We start from the raw sequence: 17,868 nt of genomic DNA, 5'->3' as shown, positions 1-17,868 counted from the left end.
TGGAGAAATGATCGCGAGTGCGAATAAGCGCGAGCCCAGTTGAGTGAAGTGATCGCGAGCCCGAATGAGTGGGAGTCCAGTTGGGAGAAGTGATCGCGAGTGCGAATGAGTACGAGCCCAGTTGGGAGAAGTGATCGCGAGCTCAAGTGAGCGCGAGTCCAGTTGAGGGAAGTGATCGCGAGTGCGAATGAGTGCGAGCCCAGTGGAGAAAAGTGATCGCGAGCCCAGTTGGGAGAAATGATCGCGAGCTTAAGGGAGCGCGAGCCCAGTTGAGGGAAGTGAGCGCGAGCCCTACTGAGTGCAAACTCAGTTGAGAGAAGTGAACGTGAGTCCGAGCGAGCGCGAGCCCGCGCTCAGTTCGCACTCACATGGACTCATTTGCTTGAGAGTCTAAAAGATAGGAAACGCATTCCATGTACAGAATTGAAAAGGAAGATTGAAACAAGTTTACAAAAAGAAAAAAAAAAACGTTCTTGAGGTCTGAACTGTCATTTTATTGTCCAAAGGACTTCAAACACCTTTCGATAGAAAACCGACATTTTCATGGCTGTTGTTTGAGACAGATATTTGTTTTTGATATTTTAGTAACAACTTCCGTGACCCAAGCTTTATATTATTATTATTATTATTATTATTATTATTATTATTATTATTATTATTATTATTATTATTATTATTATTATTATTATTATTATTATTATTAAGATTATAGAGTAAGGAAACTGCTTGACCTTGCAAAGTAGGAAATTTATATACTAGCAACTAATGAAGATGAGCATTCATAGAAAAGTCGAGCGAAATAATTATGTGTTATTTAATTGTAGCTTCTTTAAATCCCAATAAACAAGAGTAGCTCTAAAGAATGTTAAATATGTGCACCATCGTGGTTAGCCCATTAATTTATACGAGGAAATATTTTATTTATTTTTTGAAATAAACAAGAATTTTAGCCAGTTAATTTTACTTCTTCTTGATATGGTGGTACGTCTTGAATTTTATTTTCTTAATTATATTATAAGTAAACCAACATATGAATAACTTCCGCTAATACGTCTTTTGGTTGGAACATACATAAAATATGTTGTTCATCATTCGATAGAAGTTTGTTAATGAGTAAGCATCATTCGATTGCGAAAGGCAATCACAGTTTACTTTAGGGAGTTCTATGTACATCTTTTGGAAATCTGCTTTTCTAAAATTAAAATCGGATTCGTTATCTTATTTCTTATGTTTCTGCAGGTGTTTAAATGGGAAAGAGATAAGTAAAGCTGTAATATTTTCCATAAGTAGAAGATTTGCTTTGTATATACTTAAACACAAACAAACTATTTGCTGAGCAAAACAATATATTCACATAATAAAGTACATACGTGTTAGTTGGCCCAACTAACACGTATGTAGTTTTTTATGTGAATATATTGTTTTGCTCAGCAAATAGTTTGTTTGTGTTTAATTAAAGCTGGGTGATGCCTGTTTTCATTAGCAAAAAGAGAACACTCTTTTATTACAGAAACGTCATTAAAATTTGGGAGTACTAAGTCTAATGCTCGACCATTACTATTTTGAATGTCATTATTTGACATAAGTTATGCAGAGACATGAAGTTAGTTAAGTCTTTACATTTATTTGTTGAAAGTAGCTCAAAATTAGAACATGTTATTTAATGTATATTAAAGTCCCCTATGCAAAGAATGATGCTTCGTATTGGAACGCTCTCTCAATAATTCATAAAACAATCCATATGTCATTACAGTTGTATTCGGAGGAATGTACGGTATACTGCACAAATAAACATCTTTGGTGAGTGACTAGAAAGCTTGACAATTACCCATTTAAAATTTAGATCATAAGAATTTATATAGGATACATTATAATTTTGATGTACTGCTATTATTACAACCGTTCCCTTACAATTATTTGATAGGTCAAGATTTCTGTCTTGACGAAAAACTTGATATCTTTTATCAAAGAACTACCCATCAATATGGCAGTCTGTTAAAAAAAAAAAAAATTTCGCTGATTGTAATTGATTACATAACTATTCGATAGGGCTTTGAACCGTAAGCCAAAAGTATTTTGATCAAAGACTGAAAACAATTTACAAGTATGGTTTCGAAGCATGGTTTAGGATACATAGCTATTATCTACAGAACACGCGAATGAACGAGCCTCGGGGCTTGGCACTATAATAAAACTTGAAGGTGAAGGTCTGCTTTTAACACACGTGGGATTTACTAATTTTGTCGTACTTACTAATTGATGCAGTTCCTGAGCACAGAATTCTCATCGGTTGTGGGTCGATTTCCGCTTCACTGACTCGGGGTTGGGTAGTTGGTTTCTTAACAATGGGGATGGGACGTGGGGAGGGTTAACATTCTTCAGAGCACTAACACTTTCACTTTGAATGCCTTAGGCTGACTTGGTGACAGGGGTTCAGAGTGTGTAAGCTGGATTGTGGACCACACAATGTTTCAATACTTGCACTATCACATTCACAATCAGTATATCATACTGTAATTTGGACATCTTCGTTACGCTGACTGAACGATAATAAAATCACCCATAATTTATTCCTAATAAAAATCATTGGACAACAGTATTACAAGCCCTCCCCACTCGTCTAGTGGCTAGCACGTGCGTCTTTGGTGATCGATTTCCGTGGGAAGTATTGAATGACAGTGGTTCAGATTCCATGTTAAAACTATTAAGTCCACGTCTTATATAGCCTTGCTGATCAAAGGGGACGCTGAAAGATAATCAATTAATCAATCAACAGTATTGCAAATTTCATCTCCATAAACAATCTATGACTTGTGGGACTGGTTAAATTAATTTAGTTAAAGCATTTGTTTTAATTTAAGTTCAGTATTAAAGTGTCAGGTAATTCTATGAGATGAAAAAAACACATTATTTTGTAACTAAACGATAGCTATATCCAGGTAGATTCTGCAAGCAGAAACAATGAACATCGATACAAAAGTGCCTCACATTATTTTAACAAAAATCGATTCTGATAGGTGTAGTTTAGGCTGTCGCAAAAATAGGAAATGTTAGTAAATTTCGATTAATTTTAACAACTGTATCAGGTGGGTTTCGGTGTTTCGGTTGTTTCGGTGTAAGGACGTCTCGGTGTAAGGAAGTTTAGGTGTGAGCCTGGTTCCGTGTAGAAGTTCCAATGTTTATACCAAAACGTCCGCTCTTCAAAATGAAAATTATTCGTTAGGGAGAAATAAATTCATGAAAAAGAAAATATAAATTAATAAATAAAATAAAAAATTAAATGCTGCTATAATTAGCAGGGGTTACTGCGAGAAGGTTGCAGACCGATTTGAAACCCTTTTCTGTACTTATTTTAATGGGATGCTTGATAAGTCTCTGCACCTCTCACTATTCGGGGTGCTTATTTATAGTGAGTCTCCTTGCTAGTGAAAGAAAATTCAGAAGTCTTATTTAGCGCGAAAAACCTCGTTCACTGGAAACCGTGCTGTGTTGCAGAAGCACTGCAACGACCAGTCCCTTTAACTTCTGAGATATGGGAAAGGAGACTTAACATTTGCTCCAATTGCCGCGCTGAAGGAATCTGGTCGTTGTATGCTCGCTGCAACACAATATAAATTAGAGACTCTGTGACGGATAATTTTCGCTTTTTAAAATGGATTAACGGAACGGACAGTTACAGAAGTAAAAAAATGTTATTTAAAGTGTATATATGCGAGTATTAAAAAGTATTTTTTTTCTGTTCTTTACTACTATTGATAATGATATTTTTTCTTGAAATACTTTGATCGTTGCGCAACGCTGCAACGCTAACATTAGCCGCCACTGCCTACAAGTATGGAAAGTTTCATTGAAATCGGTGAGTGACACTTCCGCAAGTCTCCTTGTCAGTGCTGTTCGAATGGAACAAATAACTGGCGGACATGAAGTCAGAACAAACAAAAAATACACCAATGTTACGAAGAGACTGAGCAACGTTTGTGAAAATTACAAATCTGATGACGTAATTACATTCTTAAAAGGAATTGCGTACAATTTTAGATTCTGAGTTGAGTGATTCTATGTAATTTTAATTTTTTCAACAAAATTCCTTTGAGGCATTATTCAGTTTGTAAATATTATTACTGTCTCAGGAACTTCGTGCAATATATTTATTTCTATTCAGAAATGACGCTGAATACTTAGCAGTAAATATGAATTAAATTTGATTTTTGAATTAGATTTGATTATTATTCTATAAGACTCTCCTATGGACCCTCTGAATCGAAATTATTGTTACGAATGCATAGGCGTTGTATTATCATCCTGTAATTGATTCCATAACAGTATTGATCAGTTTGCACTATTGCAGAGTAGCTACACTATGACACTTCATGACTGTTCATTACAAGCATATGATTAATTCTTTCAAATATTTTATACAACGAAACGTTCTTTACAGCCAAGCGTCCTTACACCGTAACGTTCGTACACCGAAACATCCTAGACTCCTGTATAGGGGATGGAAATTGGAGCGGGGAGTATGCGATTAATCAGCCCATTTCATAGATGTCCAAACTTCCGAACCCGACGCTCGTGAGCTCGGAACTCGCGTTCAACCGGGCTCGGGCTTAATAATTGAGCACGAGCCCGAATAAGCCCGAGTCCCAGTGAAATAAGTCAGCGCGAGTCCAACTGCGAGAAGTGAGTCCGAGTGCAAGTGAGCGCGAGTCTCAATGAAATACGCGAGCGCGAACCCAATTAAGGGAACTGAGCCCGAGCACGAATGAGTGTGAGTCCAATTGAGAGAAATGAGCCCGAGGGCGAGCCTAGTCTAGAGAAGGGAGCGTGAGCCCAAGTAAGCACGAGCCCAGTTGAGACAGGTGAGCGCGATCCCGAGTAGTGCGAGCCCAGTCGAAAGAGATGAGCGCGAGCCCAAGTGGGCGTGAGCTCAGTTGAGAGAAGTGATCGTGCGCGCGAGTGAGTATGAGCTCATTTGAGACAGGTGAGCGCGAGCCCAGTGGAAATTGGCCATCTATAGTTTCAACTCGTACAGCATACACGCTCTTATGATGCTCTGTGGAAGTTCCATGTTCAGTCTGTCCTTATGCAAGGTTACGGTGTAACTGCACTGCCATAACTAGGTAATATGTTGGATATACCTACACTAGCAACTGACCTTCGCCTCTTCTCCATTCGCATTCAACTCATGGTGTGAGGGCCAATTGAACACAGACCTCCACAAAAAGCGACAGAACTTTCTTGGTTACCTTTATAACTACAATACTAAGGGTATTAAGGCTGTTGCTACCTCTTTGTCAAGTCGAGTTTTCCCCTAATAACGTTGGAACTTTTTTCGAATTTTTCTCAGTAAGCAATGAACAAATCCCTACAAAAATTTGCATGGAGTCAGGTCAATAATAAAGGATTCCTTATATGAGCTTATCATTTTACTACAAGCCTCCAATTAAGTTATTCATTCCCCCCTTTTTTATCATGTGAAGATTCGCAACAACGCATTGACGACACTCGGTTCTCTCTTCTAGCAGGTTGCGGAGGGTTACTTTCAGGTTGAACATTGTCCACAGCTGCGAGGGGATCCTTTTCAAGAATGACATATTTATGGCATTTCAATGAGGAGGCGTTGGAGTACGTTTTCTTTGCTGAAAGCAGAAAAAAAAAAAAAATAAAAACAATGAGAACAAATCCATTCTTCTTTTACATTAGCTTTTCCCCCGTTCATGGATAGACAGTTGTAAGCAATTAGAAGCGAACTGTCTCTATTGAATAAAGATACTTTTAGTGTATACGAAAGTGAATATCAGTTTATTATTATTATTATAACTTTTTTGAATAAAGTGGCATACAAAACATATAAAAATAATACAAAGGCCATAATATGCGTGGCTTTGAAAAATGTGCAGAATTTGTGAAGTTCCCACATGAAAGTCGGAAAAATACATAAACCTTCCATTATTTCCATTTCCTCCCTTTTCTCTGTAACATCAAAACAAGAAACCCCTTTGCCATTTTCGTCTTCAGCACCCTTATCCAATAATGTCTGCTTATGTCTCCGTTACACAATACCTACTAAAGTTTGGAGAATAGTGTAATTTTTAGATTCACCCTTTTCTCCGCGACAATTCAAAACAAAAACTAATCTCGCTTTTTCAGTGTTATTTTCGTGTTTAGCACTCTAAAATTGTCCAAACATGTTTATTCATAACTCCATTAGAAAATCTATATTGAACAACGTTATTTACTAAAGCGTTTCTAGGAGCAGATTTTTATGTATAATCACTATATCTGTATCCGGTAACCGAATTCGAGTCGAGACACACTTTGTAAAATTCGAGACGAGTCGAGACAAACTTATCTCTCGACTCGAATTTTCGATTCAAGACACTAGTCGAGTCGAGACTGCTCGTAAAAATCTCGACTCAACTCTAATATCTCGAAAATATTTCTATAATTTGTAATATTATTTTGAAGAAAGTATTCACTCAGAAACAGTTTTGAAACCAATTTCTGGGAGCATCCATGTGTCTAGTGGAGCTCGAGCAAGGCACCACAACGGCCCAGGCGTCACACTGTTTGCAGACTACGTACACCCCTTCATGACGACTATGTTTCCCAACGGTAATGGCATTTTTCGACAAGATAATGCACCATGCCACAAGGCCGGGAGTGGGATAGAGTGGTTTGAAGATCACAGGGGCGAGTTCCAAGTGATGTGCTAGCCGCCCAACTCGCCGGAGCTGAACCCAATCGAACTCATCTGGGATGAGATTGAACGTGACGTCAGAGCGCATCGCCCCTTACCCGGAATTTACGGGAATCAGGTGACCTGTGTGCATATGTGGTACCAACTCTCTCCAGCGATCTACCAAGGATCATTGCGTCCATACCAAGACGTGTTGCCGTTGTTATTCGTGCCAAAGGTGGACATACTGACAATTAGGTAGATAGTCATTATGTTCTCGCTGATGTGAGTGTATATTTTAACTTGTATATTTTTTGTCTCGACTCGAATTTCATTAATGTGGTAGCTTGATGAAACAGTATTCCATCACATATTTTTATACTCATGCGAAAATGTTTTAGTTGAATAAGTATGACATTGACAAACGGGTGTACTTCAATAAAAAGTAAGGCCTGCATTTTAAAATGAAGCATCAAAAGATAATGTATAAAATTAAAATTATTCTGTTAATAATATATGTTGTACTATTTGTATAATACTGTATGTGTTGTAGCCATATATGAAATTTCACTTCCACCGTTTGGAAATAAATATTCCATTGTAGAATGCGTAAGTTTCAAGGTTATTATCAGATTACACTATATCCTGTAACCAAGAAATAAATCCCTATTCATATTTCGAAAAGTTATAATAATAGAAAATGATATTTGTATCTACATTGTCTAGTGGAGCCTATTTCATTATGTATAGATGTCTTTCTTGTGTAATAAAAGAATTCCTGATACTACAGTTCACTTTCTCCTACAAATGCGCTCTGTAATAAGAGTAATGTGTGGTCAGTTCCTCAATTTCCCAATTGATTCGCGATACTGAATCAATACCGAAAAATTTGTCATCACTAGGAATAGAATTCGACAGCATTCACGCTAAGAACAAATTTGTGTAACAAAAGAAGGTTTATTTCTATTTTATTTTCGCATGTGGTAAAAAAAATGATTACTATTTAGCATAAAAATTCTATAATAGTATTCAAAGTTGTTAAAGCGATACATATTATAATTATGATTATTAGTCCAAAATGCTACCTTAACTGGTTTACCTGTTTCCGTGAGGTTACAAAAGTGAAAAACCGCTAGTGTATTCAATGTGAAAACCCAGCTGGTGTCGACACGGAAACAATGAATTAATTTTAACGTTTCTTTCAGCAGCGAGGCTATATGAAACGAGACTACTGATTAACGTGGATTCCGAACCACATGAGCTCCCGCCGGGAATCGAATAAGGATCTCCCACGCTAAAGGCGGCAGGGAAACGAGCATTACCGGCAAGGGAGAACCGATGTGGTGACCTCACATTTTAACTAGGTTACTAGTGTCAAAGCCGCACCGAGATTCCCTGCTCCTTACAGGCTCTTGTTCCACGGACTCCCTATAATAATAATAATAATAATAATAATAATAATAATAATAATAATAATAATAATAATAATAATAATAATAATAATAATAATAATAATATTATTATTATTATTATTATTATTATTATTATTATTATTATTATTTCACACAGGAGATTGATCTGGTATCACAGTCGTCTGTTAATTTATATTTGTATAACCAATCACTAAATCTAAGACTTTGAAATACACGAGATGCAAGAGGCACCTTGCTAGGTTTGAAAGTAACCACAAAAACTTCCATGGACGAATATACTAAAAGCAATAGGTTCAGCAAAGAAAATAAAGAGCGCCCACTCTTCTGAATGCCATAAATATGTCCTGGAAAAAGGCGACAGGGGTAGAAACATTCATTCCGCAGATGCGTTATGGACAGAGTTTTAAAACCTGTTTTAAATGACTAGCCCGAATTTCTCGCACGCTGCTAACACAAACAGGAAGAAAGAGAGATCGCATTGTTGCAAATCTTCACATGAAAAAAAAAGGGGGGGAATGAATAATTTAATTGGAGGCTTTTAATAAAATTATAAGCTCATATAAGGAATCCTTTATTATTGACCTGACTCCACGCAAATTTTTGTAGGGATTTGTTCATTGCTTACTGAGAAAAATTTGAAAAAAGTTCCAATGTTATTAGATAGGGGAAAACTCGACTTGACAAAGAGGTAGCAACAGCCTTAAGAAATTACGAATTAGAGAAATAGATACCATCAAGTAACTTACTAATTATATTTTCAAATACTTTTAATAATATAATGTTAGTACATGGGTGCACATACAGGGAAGTCAACCACTTCTGGATCACCAAAACTTTCTATTTTAAATTCCGTACTCCTGGTTATGTCTGCACCAGGGGTGCAGTCATGGGATCCACTTGGTCTGGACTTTTGACTTTGTAACCCTCCCAACAAATTTCAGGGTGCATGCGTATGTTAGTATAAATATTACTGTAATAAAGTTAAAATTTTGTGTCTGCATGGTCCAAAATTATAGGAAATGACGTCAAAATTCTCTTACGTGTATTTTGAATGTTCTTAAAAGTAAAAGCCTTACAATATAAACTTACTTTTGAGGGTCTCCCCTGTGGAAGCTCGAATTGCGAACCTTGTTAAGATTGCATATGGTAACTGCTGGAAACGGGATGTCCCAAATTGGATTTGAGCTTGCATCGAAAGACACTAAGATTGGGCTTTCGGAATACTTCCTCCAGACGTCCGCAATTAAATATAGACAAAGACTGACGCCCAATAGAAAGGCCACCAACCAAAACAGTCTGAAACAGAAACAGAGAATTGTTTCAATACAGGAAATATAAGTTTACAATTCATTCATGGATGAAAATCTTGGAAAATTATGAGTATCGATGTTTACGGACAGAGTTGAGTATTTAAAACCCTACTAAAAGGGTCACTTCAAAAGTAATGACCCACATTTTTCCTACTTGCATTTTTCTTTATAGGTGCTCTATTTTTATACTATATTGGTAAATGCTTCAGTAATACACATTCATTGCTCAATACAATATCTTTCCCTATTTACTTCAATATGCCATTTCGAAACTCGGATTTTTATATTTATATCGTAAAATTCTGGACCGAAGAATAGTGCCACAAGAGAGTCGCCATCTTGTGGATGTTTCACAGTGTCTATCACAAATCAGGCATTTAATCACAACACATTGCTTTCGGTGAACGTCAAGAGCAGAAGCCATTTTGAAAGACTATAGGAGCGAGCTACGCGTAGGAGCAGATTGAAGTCAAGTAATCTCAGTGGAAGAGTCAAGTGACTTTGTCACTTCTACTCTCAACCTAACAGCAATCTCCAGGAGTCATATTTTGAGTTCCAAACAATATTTTTGTTAGGTAAAGTTGTGATAGGTTCTGAACGTTCCCATTTCTTTTTACTAATACGCTTTTTTTTTTTTTTTTGTATCTTTGAACTATTTGGTCTTTAAATTTCCTTCTTTCAGCGTATTAAACAGAAATTTCAATTCTCTCTTTCAGTCTGTACCGTATGGGTAGTATGAGATCTGGCGTTGTCGTGAAGCAGAATTGTTTCAGACTGCAGGAGATGTGGTCGTATGCGTCAGAACGCTAGCCCTAAATGCTAACTCAGATACGAAGCATACTAAACAACATTTCTGAGAAAATTACCTGAAAATAACTGACCCCAACAATAAACTACTACTCGTAGTTTCTTTTTTTTCTTCAGAGAAATGACTTATACCACATAATGGGGTTGTTTCTGGAAAATTGACTTATCAAATATAAACAGAATCGTTACAGCCGTTTTTGAAAAAAAAAAATGACATTTAAAAAATTTTTTACCCTTAAGTAAACTACCCTTATTTTTAGAGGTAGGAAAAAAATTCGACCCCCCCCCCCTAAAGGATCATATAAAAACCTTAAATTCAAAACTTGCTTGAGATACGTTTAGTAGTACAGCCTCTAGGTGAGTGTACATCAGGACGAACAAACGGAGAAATTCTTTGTCGGTATCTATGGACCATGAAAAACATAAATCCACTGAAATCTCTAAACTCCATTTCTTTTCTTTTTTATGACCACCATGTTTTCTTCTCTCATACGTGGAGCGACTCTCGAAAAAAAAAAAAACAACGACAAAATATAAATAAATAGAATAAAAACTACCTTAAATAAGTTCTTTACTAATCCTGAACTTTCTACAGCAGCTACCTTAAAGGATTGAATACTAAAAAGATAATTGAGGAAAAAAGGGTTAATTTAAAAATGAATTACTTTAGACTGATTCCAGTTAACACTAGAAGGACCGGATGGGTCAAAATGACCCATCACCATATTTTAATATTCCACTGTAAACGTATTATAGGGAGCTAGCTTGTTTACCAGCGGGGGCTGAGGTAAAGGGGGAAAAATTTCAACAATTTTTCTGCCTGACTCTTGAATACTCCCTTTCCCCCCCTTCTATATGTCAGTGTTGCCAGGGTTAAAAATTTGTCAGGTGAATGTCATTCTGAAGAGTTAGTGTGAGTTGGTTATTTGTTGTGTGTTGTTGTGGTTGCGGTTTTGTTGCTTATTATTCATTTGACAATGGCTTCACAGCGTAAGAGAGGGCAAACTATACACAGCGAAGCTAGAGAAGTAATAAGGAAAGCCATAGTGTAGTGCGACGAAGAAACGAGGGAGAAAAACTGAAGCATTTGTTATCACAGCCTAATTTGCGTGTGTCCACGTATACAGGGATCTTCGATAGGGATTGCATAATTGTATAAACTCTTTGAATTAAGTGAGTATTTGCTGAATTTTTTGACAATGCACTGGCAACCTTGCCCAGAATCGTCGAGTGACCGTTTCTCGGCGACGAGGTGGGGAACCTGCCAATCAACTCTGAATTCCTCAGCCTCGCATTAAAGCTAGCTCCCTATAATACTTGAAATACTAAGTGAATAATATTTCAAGTACGTTTACAGTGGAATATTAAAATATGGTGATAGGTCATTTTGACCCATCCGGTCCTTCTAGTGTTAAACAAGGAATATTTCCTAGAAAATGTTATAATAAAAACAAAACATACAATGTGCCAATCAGATGATAGGACAATTAATCTTTGGAGACGCAGGGCATCATTCCATAATGGATTATGTAAACAGAACGCAAAATTTGCTTTTCAGTTTGTGATACGGCATACAAGTTGTAATTATTTATTGCATTACACTGTAATTCCCTTTCACTGAATCTCGATTAACAGAATTTCGGCTTAACCGAAATTTTTAAGTAAATTAAACTTCATTTTTTTTTCGTCGTACGGCTTTAGTATAACAATGTTCAGTTTTGAAGGTGTTGTCAACAACGTCATTCCACGATGAAAATGTATCGAAATATATCAATTATACAGTACTGTATTAAAAAAAAAAAACATAATTCCGGTTTAATCGAAGCACCACCGGTCCCACCGAATACGGTTAAACGCTACTCTAGTGTATTTATGTTGCGTTGTTATCGGTAAATTTTGCTAAGACCATTATGGAATAAGCACAATATGTTTATTTCAATTTCTTGGAGGTCTTTTGGGTAGATCCTCATGTGATCTTACAAAATTTGAAGAAAACAACGTAAATAATGAAGTGATTTTGTCAAGAATGTTATAAAATAGTGGATCTGCCTATTACAACAAAATCGTCAAGTCATACGTCACGGTTTCGCCACTCCGCCTGCTCAGTCAACTAAGGATTTAGGATTTAAATTTCTGGGCTTTCGGCATCTAAAGCCATTTAGCCCGTCACGTATGAGGGGTGACGTCACTCGGCGAGCACACTATCCGGGGAAAGGGAAGGAAGGAAGTGGCCTGGGACCTGTAACTTAATTACCACCCCGGCATTTGCCTGGTGTGAATGAGCAAAACTCAGGAAAACCTCATTCAGGGTGGCTGACCTGAAAAAGCTTTTTACACATTTTCGACCGAGTGCCCCCACCGGGAATCGAACCCTGGACCGCTTCGTCCACTAAGATCGCAGTGTTTTGAGCCAATATTCATGGTGGAAACGAGATTAGGCAATCAGACGTATCGATGCTCTGTTGCTTTTGGGCTTCATTCAGTTAATAGAATGAAGATACATATGGGCCTTTGTTTTATAACATTTTTGGATTTTGTTGTCATCTGATACATATCTTGAATATATAGTATATGTCCTCTAAACGACAGAGGACACACGACAGAGTTTGTAATCTAAAATTACATGCAATATGGTCATCCATGGACACCACTCAATACAAACAGCTAGGAAAATGCGATGTATTTGTATACAATATGAAAATATTGAATCTTATCTCTTGCACCACAAAGAGTTTAATTATATCTTTTGCATAAAATATACTTCTTTTATTACTATAAAAAATAAAGTTTTAAAAAAATGTCCTATTTCTGCTTTAATTATGTCCTATATAGGTACTATTATAGGGATAGAGAATGCATACGGCACAAGGAAGCATGATAAATGTGGGAATACAGGCAAAGGGAGAACTGCAAAATATTCCTCGCGGTAACACGCGAATGAATTTGCTAGTAGAATTATGAAAATCATGCGCGTTACCTTTCTGTGATATGTCTGTCTTCATCGCCAACATACTGGAGTCCATGCATGCTACTATGGTCACAGTAGTCGTCCAGGAGGTCCAGCGTCTGCATGAAACAGTTCCTGAATCTTGATGGTTTTACAGGCGGAGGTTTCTTCTCCTTCAGTGGTTCGTCCCACGCCATGTCACGAACTTTAATTATCGTGACAGACGGACAAGCGTTCACTTTCATTGGAGACGGTTTATTTGCTCGCATGTTTTCCAGCATCCTTGGAGACAATTGATGAGTTACGAGGTAAATTGAAAAACCTCAACACTCCACTGGAAGAAAAGATACAAATATTTCAATGTTACATCTAAAATAAAAAAGTAGACATAATTTTAAAGAAAATATTTGATCTAAAAATAGACTAAGAAAGGGCGAAATAAAGAAGAATCCGTAATTCTTAACTTTACGGTAGCTACAGTCACTAAATATTAATAGAGACTTTCAAGTTTCATCTTATTTTTCACTGAAAAGTACCTGTAATTCAACAAAGAAATGATTACAAATGATAATTAAATTGAAATTCATCGTAACATGGCCCATAACAAACAGTTTACAATTTTATATCCTAAAGGTAACATCCACTGATATTGTAACAAAGCGATGCTTGAGCGACTGACCGTAGAAATTCAAACTCCGATTACTGATAATTGCACAACCTTGTTTTACTACAACTGTAAACTCTTTAGTCAGTGGAGAGGAGGGCGTGAATTATGGGTCAGAGTTGATGACGATGGGTTTTGATGGGTCAGAGTGGGTCACGGTGGGTGAAGTTTACATTGACCCATGCCAAAGTTGTATGTGGCTACTTATGGATGCGTTCCGATGCGTAACCCCCCTGCCTGCAGCGAACGCGATCTAGGTGGCTACTCAGTAATTTTACTTTGCCTGGTTATAAACCATATTGTGAACCAGTCAGGGTTTCCAGGCCTTACTGCCATATCCTTATTCTCATTCATGCGAATCACGGGAAATAACCCTATTGTGTTACATAGATTTTTCTGTGATTAACTAATTTTTCGGAATTTTCTTGTATTTTTGTGAATTTTCTTTTATTTTACAGGCACATCTTTATAATAACAGAGTTCCAATACTCTGCACAAAACATCTTCCAACTAGCTGTTTCTTGCCAAATTCCCTTACCTAGCAACATGTCTTTCCTTTTTCTCCTTCCTTTAGACATTTTTTACTGATTCCGAAAAAGCAGGCGGTCTATTATTCCGAAACGCACCAAATATGCTAGAGTCAACTTATTCTGTGCGTTTTTATTGCTTTCACGTTTGCAGCACATTGTGATTTGCCATCCAAATTTAAATACATGGTCAGTGTATTCCAAGCGTACTCATGAGCCAAAAACACACGTCGCGAACGCATTGAATAGCCGTGCACTTAAGGATTCTGAATCCACCGCGATTGTTCGATTTTTGTATGAGAATTTGAAAATATAACGAAAAAGAGCAGTGAAATTCCACGCTCAGGAAGTTATTGGATTGCATATTAATGGTACTGAGACTACTGACATAAACACACGTCAAAGTATTGATTCCATTAAACCTCCATTAAATGTAATTTATTTCCTTCTTCAAGCGAAGATAAATATTTATTACATGACCTTAGAAGAGATGGAGTGTTTCGTTTAATCAATATAACGTTTCATTGCATTATGGAAGTCATCATTTTAAGTAAAGTGAAGATAAAACGTTGTCGTTAATGTTTCCTCGTAAGCAATTTGTACGAAACGGAGGAAATATTCCCATTTTGAAAGCAGAGGAATGATTTGGCTTGGTTTCAACTTGGACAAAACGCGTTTGTAGAATTTTTTTTCTCTGTCTCTCTTAAAAAAAAAAAAAAAAAAACAGAACAATGGAGATCTAAAAATGTTCTTCACGTTTAGCATGAATTGGGAAAGATCCATCTCTTTAAGATTGTGTGAAAACCATATGACTTGCTTTTAATGTTTTGGAAAGTTGTTTTGGAACGATTACTGAGCTTTTACGTTTGCACTCTAGTAAAGTTTAGCTGATACCAACGAGTATTTTTCAAGCTGAGAAAAAATATTTTTTTCAAATATTTTCGATAAATCTCATTCTTCCTTTGCGGAGGATGGGATCTGTTATTTACGATCCCTTTGTTTGGCATTTGCTCAAAAATGCTACTAAATGTAGTTGCAAGTCTCATGTAACTATAGGACGGAGGGACCCAAAAATAACCGGAATCGTACTCCTACGCCTGATGTACTTGTAGTATAAGGTTGCGCCGTTAAGGCGCAGTGTGAGAAACTCTCCTGAGTCAGTATGCCAAGTGTCGTCAACCGAAAACGATGCGTATGGTATCTCTAGCAGTTCTGCGTGTGTATCTGTAGTGCACTCATGGTTTGAAGAAACAGCAGATTCTCACGAAAAAACTGCGAACATGCTCTCAGTAAAACGCAAGTACACTTAGTTTAAAAGGGAGAAAATGACCATTAAAGATCAGCCCCGTTTCAGCCGTCCTTCAAGTGCGTAAACCGAGAACAACATCGCCAGAATCCTTCATCTCATCAAAAAGATCGACACAGAACAATCGAGCAATTGGAAGACGTATCCGGGTTATTCAAGAGCTCCAGTTAGCACATTTTGCAGGATGATTTGGGAACGCGATGAGTGGCTGCTAAGTTGGTGCTCAGACTTCTCAGCGAAGACGAAAGAGATCGTCACGTGGAAGCCTGTCGTGCAGTGAACAATACAGTCACAGCACACGAGTATATATATCACAGCAGACGAGTCATGGTTCTATGGATACGATCCTGAACGTAAACAACAGTCAAGTCAATCGAAGTACAATTGCATTGTCGAATTTCGTTGCCAATAATCTTAACGTCACTTCCACAAGGTAAATGCTTAGGTGATACCTTAGAAACCGGTGTATTGCTATACACGATGTCTTGCACAATCCCATGAAGCGTGTCGCGAAATTTTAGAATTTGAAAATTATATCGGTCTTAAGAAATTAGTTAAAAACAATTTTGAGACAGGGGATGGGCACGAGTCGAGTCAAAGGTATTGTTCTCGTGTCGAGTTCTCGAGCAGAGTCACTCTTTTTGAGGTCAAGTTTCGAGTCGAATCGAAGTTGGGGTAAGCAATCAGCTCGGTTTCCTTCGGCTCGACCCGACTCGGTTGAGCTGTTGGCTCGGCTCACTTCTCTGTTTGACTCGATACTGAATAAGCTGTGAGCCGAGCTGCTTGAGCCGTTGCAACCCTCAACCCGGGCCGAGCAGTTTTAAAGACGTTTGGCCGGCGCCCTATAACTTTTAACAATTTTTGGCTTGAGCCAGAATACTTGCTCCTCTGAAACTCAAATACAGAACCCCTGAACGATGTCCTTGCCTCCTAGATTTCACGACTACCGAGGTTAGCAGTCAACTAGCTTTCATTTTCATATACTAACCGACTATCTTTCGTGTTTATATACGTATTGTTATAATGATAATAATAATAATAATAATAATAATAATAATAATAATAATAATAATAATAATAATAATAATAATAATAATAATAATAATGTAGTATCATTGATAATAATTATATTGTCTATGCAGAGTATTTGAAGAGAGTACTTGAAGCTACACACTGCATTTGGCTCGATTTGGCTTGACTCAACTCGAAACTCGACCCGAATTCTAGTCAGATTTCGAGTCGAGTTAAAGGAAAGTTTTCGAGCCGAGTTCTCAAGTCTCGAGTGGAGTCTGTCTCAAGATGTCTGTTTCGAGTGGAGTTGAGTTTCAAAGAAATACTTACTCGAACTCGCTCGTACTCACCCTTACAAAATTTTTAAAGTTTTACGTCCCACGATTATGCCGGCCAGGCTAAAGCAGATGGTGAAGATGAGAAATGAATGAAATGGTGGAATGAAGAAAGTGGGAGGAAACAGAAGACCGTCGAAAAAACCCACGCACGATGTTTGTCCACCACAAAGTTCACTTGGCGCGAGCTGGGATCGAACCAGGAACCCCATACACCAGAGGTGAACGCTGTACCACATCCATCCTTATAGTCAACGCCTCAAGCAATTGAAACAATGCTCAGTACTATATAAAATGAGTCCTTTATAGAAACTTATATTTACACTATTATTAATAAAGAAAGAAATAACTCCATCAGGAAGTCGCAGTCGTCGGAAGGAGGGATTGCCGCCGTTGACGGTAGCGGGCCGCCGGAGGTAGCCGGCACCCGTCCGCCGGCACGATCTACTTGTTCAAAGTTGCCGACCTTTTGCCGAGGCGGCAAGCCGTCCAAAATCGTAAAATAAAATGTCCTTTGCCGACTGTCAGAGACGGCAAAACAGTCGGAAATTCCTCTTTCCGACCCTCTTCCGACTCTTTATGCAGGTCTCTTTTAGACGGCGGGGATGGCGCATTTACTGCGCCTTTACGACTGTTTGCCGACTGCTCGGCAAGCAACTTCCCAACGGCGGCGCCGGCGCATTTAATGCTCATTTCCGACTGCTCGGCAAGGCAACTATTCGTCGCGGTCGAAAATCGCGCGGAAAGACGTTGGTGTCCGGCGCCGGCAATCCGACCGCGGCATCTGGTTGGCATGGACAAATTGTCCGACTGTAGGCGGCAGGATCCTGATGGGGAAGCGTATCACAA

General features: G+C 37.8%; 1 protein-coding gene across 1 annotated transcript in view; it reads right to left on the bottom strand.

The window, feature by feature from the left end:
• The window catches only part of LOC145672395 (pickpocket protein 28-like), a 42,946-nt gene extending 29,442 nt beyond the window's left edge, over positions 1-13,504 (bottom strand). Inside the window, exons 1-2 of the mRNA XM_081741550.1 lie at positions 13,207-13,504; positions 9,202-9,408 (exon numbers count right to left, since the gene is read on the bottom strand). Coding sequence (XP_081597676.1) covers positions 9,202-9,408; positions 13,207-13,457 — 458 coding nt within the window. The 5' untranslated portion in view covers positions 13,458-13,504. The remainder of the gene's footprint in view (positions 1-9,201; positions 9,409-13,206) is intronic.
• Positions 13,505-17,868: the final 4,364 nt, after the last annotated feature.

This window comes from Thermobia domestica, chromosome 16 (genome assembly GCF_964235325.1).
Source record: "Thermobia domestica chromosome 16, izTheDome1.hap1.1, whole genome shotgun sequence".
Lineage (NCBI taxonomy): Eukaryota > Metazoa > Arthropoda > Insecta > Zygentoma > Lepismatidae > Thermobia > Thermobia domestica.
Note: the sequence above shows the minus strand (reverse complement) of the source record. Positions and strands in the feature narration are given on the sequence as shown.